The 6236-nt window shown below is 37.5% G+C and overlaps 1 protein-coding gene across 1 annotated transcript; it reads right to left on the reverse strand.

Annotated features, from left to right (window-relative positions):
* Positions 1-275: 275 nt before the first annotated feature.
* On the reverse strand, positions 276-4676 carry LOC117329563. The gene is given in 2 exon segments (XM_033887560.1): positions 276-2478; positions 2480-4676. Coding segments are annotated over 2 exon segments (1698 nt in total). The 5' UTR covers positions 3499-4676; the 3' UTR covers positions 276-1799.
* Between the last annotated feature and the right edge of the window lie 1560 nt (positions 4677-6236).

Consider the following 6236-nt stretch of genomic DNA (forward strand, 5'->3'; position numbering starts at 1 on the left):
TGAGAGACTCAGCATTTGGTAAAATGACGCGCCTCTCTATTGGCACAGAATTGTAATCTAAAACGTCTACACTGCTCTGAAATACTCTCTATGCACTAGCATTGATACATATACCCTACACTGTAACAAAATGGCAGGTCCCTGTGATTGCTGCAATAAACATCCAATGTTTCTGAAGCCAAATCATTCTAACTTCTCTGACAATGATTGCAATCCTCTATAGTTCATCAATCTAATTGATCTACACTAAATAAATAAAAACAGAAGTCTAGATATCAAATTAAGTATTGTATTTAAATAAATGCATAAACAAGTCGTCGTGAATATCATCACAAAGTATCTATACCTGGTTTACAATTATAACTATTTGGACTAGATTTTCATATGGACATTTTCATAGAGTTGTCTCCCCTTTGTGATTACACAGTTTTGTACAAACGAACCCGTCTGTATCGTCTAATCCTACATTGAACAATAATCTAGATACATTTGATGTTTGACATATTTCTGTGTGTATAAAAAATATCAAATTGTCCTAAAAAGCGAAAAGTACGAAAAAAATGTCAGAAATTAAGAAAACGAAGTTTTGTTGTGGTAGACAGTGGCCTGAGAGTTACCTATACAGGCTGTTAATTTAGATGCTATCTAAATGTGTACATAATCTTATTTTACAAACTAGATACATTCAGATCGATTCCATAGTATTATGGCACACATTTCTAATTCGTGGCTCTTTTAACTAGTAAAGTAACTTAAAATACTCTATAAGTTTTGCGAAAACCTTCTGGTCAATAAAGATATCTAGCAGAAAACAAATACCCCACTGCTATGTTTACTATTTAAGACACCGCTAGATCAAAACGTATACACTGTGAGTCTCGGCGCCTGTGTCCTTTCGTAAACAAGTAAACAACACTGATGGTTTTACTAGAATTTGTTTATAAACGGACGTACAGACACATTATCCATGTAACTATACTGACGGACGGCTGGACCGCCATATAAATGTAATTGTGTCCGTTTCCGCTATCCTAAATATGACGGTGACAACTCTACAGACTTCCATCTCCGATATCCAGGGTTCTGCTCTCAATAGACGAATATTCACTGCAACCCTTGGTTGTTGGTGCTATATCACATTTTGACAGCCCGAATTATAAATATAAATGATTAAAAATATCACGTCATAAATCACAAATGTATTTAAAAAAAAAAAGGATTATTTTCTAAAGAGGTGATGCTTCATCGCCGACAAAGATTATGACAGATTGAACAAAAAAATGAATAGGCTATTGTACATACTTAACGCTATTGTCTCCCTCCATCAATCTGATTTTCTCTTTATATCTTTTAAATTTGAAGTGCACAAATAATTAACTGCATCTGTCCATATTGTGTTAGTAACTTCCGGTGTTATAACCGATCACTCTGTTGTGTTGTTGTTTTTCATTTCTCGATGTTTACTACAGTACATATATCTACACTGTGGGCGACATTTTAGGTACTTTTATGACAAGAATTGTATACTCTGTCGGCGATGAAACATCTTCAGAAAATATTAAACATCATAGATTTAATAATTAACTTGTGGAGATTTGGATCCTTGTTCGTAGGTTCAATGGCCCTGATGTGTATTGGATGGTGGAACACATATATGTATATCGACTGTTCCAACTCATATCAAACATACAGACAAGATTCCAATGTTAAAAATATCAATCGTAAAAAAAAAACAGGAAAAGATGTAGAAATGTTCACAAGAAAATAATACTGTTTTAAAACTAGTTTCTTTTGTCCTTTTATCTTCTTTTACATGATATCATGTTTTTGAATTCCTTTCGAAATGTCTTGTCGAAAAATGCATAAATAAATGGATTTGCCACGTGATTTAGGAGATACAGTTGGAAGAGAAACAGGTATAAGATTCGTTCCCACTGGGCATACTCAGTCCAGTACTGGACAGAGTCCAGATTGACCAGCATGTTCGCTATTAAGGCTGGAGTGTAGGTAATGGTACAGACGATGGCTATCATCATGAACATTATAGAAAATCTATGTACCATCATCCGGTTCTTCTTCCACCGAACACCTACCTGAGATTCCTGTTTTGGTCCTTTTCTGATTGGAGAACCAACGGGGCTCGTATCTTTAATAGAAACATTTTTGTTAGAAACTTTCGTTCTATTTTCACCCTCATCCTCGTCTTTGATTGTTTCTAGATTAGATTTTGTAAATGTACCAATATCATTACAAGAATCCTCCTCGTCATCTTTGAGAGGTTCCAGATTGGTTTTCTTAAAACTGACGGTCTTTGAGTTCGTCTGGTTTGGCACTGTAGTGCCCACTTGATCCCTAATGCCGTTACAAGTGTTTTCTCTTTCCTTAATTGGTTGTTGTGTGTCTAACGAACTCTGTTTATCATTATCGGCCGCAACAACTGCGTCATCTGTTAAAGTAACCCTTATCGATAGATGTTGTGTCGCCTTTCTCATAACCCTTTTCGGAACCTTCGACACTTCCGTTAGTTTTAGACGATACTGAATCCTCGGACTCCAAAGGAACACTTTTTTCGTAACTTTGAAGATTACGTTTATAGTTTTTCTTAATAACTGGCGAATCGTCAACGCCGTTACTGTTCTTTATGGATTTGTAACTACCTCTTTTTGACGTCACTTCCGGTGAATCCGTGAGCGTAATATCCTGTAAGGAAATACATGAATTGTTGGCCTCAGCTTTTATGTTTTCATGACCATTTCGGTGCGTGGTGGCTTTGTAGGATTCACCGGTCAAGTTCATGTGTTTTTTCACCTGTTTGTATATCGTAAATCCTGTCATCGAGTACAGAACGGCCACACCTAGCATTACACTTCCGGCACAGGCAAACATAAAATAAAAATAGATGAGAATATCTTGTTTCATTGACGGACTCTCATCGTCCTTCCGTCCACAGCGATATCCGGTCACATTCAAGTGACTATCATAAATTTCCGTTTCACCGTAAAAGACAAATATGGGTATGTCGATGATTATGGCAACGCCAAACGTCACCCCCAAAGCAACCTTATTTATAAATGACGTCATTTGTCGTCCAAACGGACGACACACTTTCAGATAACGCTGTACGGCGATGATGAAAAGTAACATCCCGGAAGCTGTCCCCATAGTCCGCACAAAATACCAGCAAATACGACAGAGAGCGTCGCCTTGGAAGTTCACCGGAAGTATATTACGAGCCAGAGAAAACAATGGCCCTGTGGAGCAGACGATGATGTCCATTCCCGCCAAAACGAGGATGAAGAATTTATCATCAAACTTCACCTTGAGTTTGAAACTGTATATGTAGATAACGGCAATGTTTCCGAATACTCCGATCACCGCATACAGTACAAGTAGTATGTCAATAGGTATTAGTTTGTATGCTTCATCCCTATTCCAGGCGTCCAAGTCCCCGTTAGGGACCTGGAGATCAGAACTGTTATCACTGAGGCTAGTATTCATCGTTGGTTTCTAGTAATGTCTACACCGGGAAACATTCCGTCCTTCACACGATTTGTTGATTAATCTGTATGGAAGTTACACAACATTAATTCCATCAATAGCTATTCCAGATGCGATACCCATGAGATCTGTTAGTACTGGAGTGTTTTGAATCCTCACGCACTGCTAAATCTAGGTGGTATTATTTGAAGTAGTATCCCAATGCATCATAAACTACTCCTTGAATGATACATTAAAATTTTAACGTAGTTTTCAGATTTCTACCAAATCGTTCCGTCTCGGGGCACACAGGGCAACAATGTGTAACCTTAAATAGTGTTTACTCCGTATATATATTTCAGCGAACACCAATTGAAACGTCAGAGTGCACGTGCCGCCCACGTTCTCTCCTCAGCAGTCACGACGTTATCAAGACTACAATGAAACAGTTTCAAGAGGGGACAGGTCTGGTTTTGTCTGCCGTTCAAGAGGGGACAATCGCGATGATTTGCTTCTTGCCTGACATAAGCGTTTTCTCGGTAAATATAATGTACATAAACAAAGAATGTCGTCCTCAAGATTGTTCATACACCTATGTGTGTGTATATCACGTACATTCTTGACCTACAAATACACTCTCTCATCCACAATGATTATCATTTTTGTACGCGTAGGAAGTCATAACGAGAAACGCTGTAATCTGTACTACGACTTGCTTCTCGGAAGACCTAGGTTGGTTTTAAAGATTTTCTGTTCTGATCCACAAGACTAAGACAGAATTTTCCTTTATCATACCTTTTTCTTGTTCCATTGTCCGAGTGAACATCCTTTATCAATTTCCATAGTCATGTATAACGACTATCTCCGAAGCAGGATCTACACCCAAAAACTGTTGTTGACTGGGTCCACATATGTATCCTCACGGTCGATGTGCCATCTGCTTCAGTTAACAATAGTTCAATGTAAATTATTAAATCACCCGGTACATTTAAAATTCCGAGAGTGTATCTGAACAATAGACTGGTGTATCATGTACGATTACACGATGAACTGATCATGTTTTAACTTCTAAATATTCCTCGTCATAGTCATCTCTAAACACTTTAACTAGGCAGAAAGTCATTGAACCATAGATCACTACACACCGTATACACGGCTACAACTGCCACACCTACTAAACACAAGTACGTTTAACGGCCCGCACGCGGGGTTTAAATGTAACACTTACCACGGACTCGCATATTACAAAGTGTATGTATTTTTCTCTAGCTGTTTAGGCAAATAGTGCTCTTTTTTAATCTTCGCCAATTACGTTGGTTTTGTGTCGCGATAATGCAATCTGGAACTTGTGCTTACTATAACAATGGTTTACCTGTAAATAATTGTTTATCTGGAGGTTTTGTTTACATACACCTGGGGCAAAACGATTGTTACGTTAAATGCATTGACGAAATCGTTACACAAAAGATTCTCGGTCACGCTGACTTTTGACGTCGTATAGTGCCATAAGTCGAAAAACGACAGGTGGGAATAGGTGGGGTTAAAGGTTTATGAAGTAACATTACTATTTAGATAGAATCATGAATGAGAAAGATAGCATAGCAAATATTTTACTATAATCTTTTATTTCTAGTTAATTTTTCCATGAACATACATTACATATGGGGGGGCCGCAGTGGCCGAGTGATTAAGGTGTCCCGACACTTTATCACTAGCCCTCCACCTCTGGCTGTTAAAAGGACGTTAGACACAAGTAAACCAAACAAAGCATTACATATAAAATACATGTCTCAAGGTGTGTTTACTTCTGTAAGAATTTTTCGTCTCTTTGATGTTTTTCTTGCTACATGTTTTTGTCTTATTTCAATAGAATTTAATTTTAAAGTTATTTAGGTGTTTTACATGTTTGCAGTTTTGTACCCTGCACGCGTGTGACATACATTTCTGTATATATATATATATACATATGTATATACACATATATATCTTCTCGCCAATCAACTTTATGCTATGTGGAGGAGAAGAAGCAACTTTTCGTAGCTTTTTATTCTTGTAACATAACGTGGCTACGTACCGTACCATTTTTAATAGCTTGGGATAACCTTACCTTATTAACTTTTAGCATGCAATATCTTAGACTATTATTTTGTTTTATAGTGTCTTAATAAGTCATAAATGGCTGGACATATCTTACTTTGAAAGAGAAATATTTTATGATGTATTTTATATGTTGTAAGTTGTTTGACACTCTAATAAAATAATTGAACTTGATAATTGATTGTAAAACTTCCCGAAATTGTGTTTAGTGTTTATAAAATCTAGCATCATTATTAGTTGAAGCATTTGGTTATTATGACAGATGTTGTAATGATGGTCTGATAGGCTTGAATCGACCTGCACAGAGCAATCACGCCTTCCTCGAAATTCCAGGGGCTGCGTTCACGTAATCACAACACTTGGGTATCGAAAATGCATTTAGATAAGTTGGAATATATGTTTATATATGACCAATTATCTATGTCCAGTAATACCCATCCAGCGAACATCTTTTTGTTAGGTTTGTTTTTGGTTTGGTTTGTTTTTGTTTAACGTCCTATTAACAGCCAGGGTCATTTAAGGACGTGCCAGGTTTTGGAGGTGGAGGAAAGCCGGAGTACCCGGAGAAAAACTACCGGCCTACGGTCAGTACCTGGCAACTGCCCCATGTAGGTTTCGAACTCGCAACCCAGAGGTGGAGGGCTAGTGTTAACGTGTCGGGA

Source organism: Pecten maximus, chromosome 6 (genome assembly GCF_902652985.1).
Source record: "Pecten maximus chromosome 6, xPecMax1.1, whole genome shotgun sequence".
Lineage (NCBI taxonomy): Eukaryota > Metazoa > Mollusca > Bivalvia > Pectinida > Pectinidae > Pecten > Pecten maximus.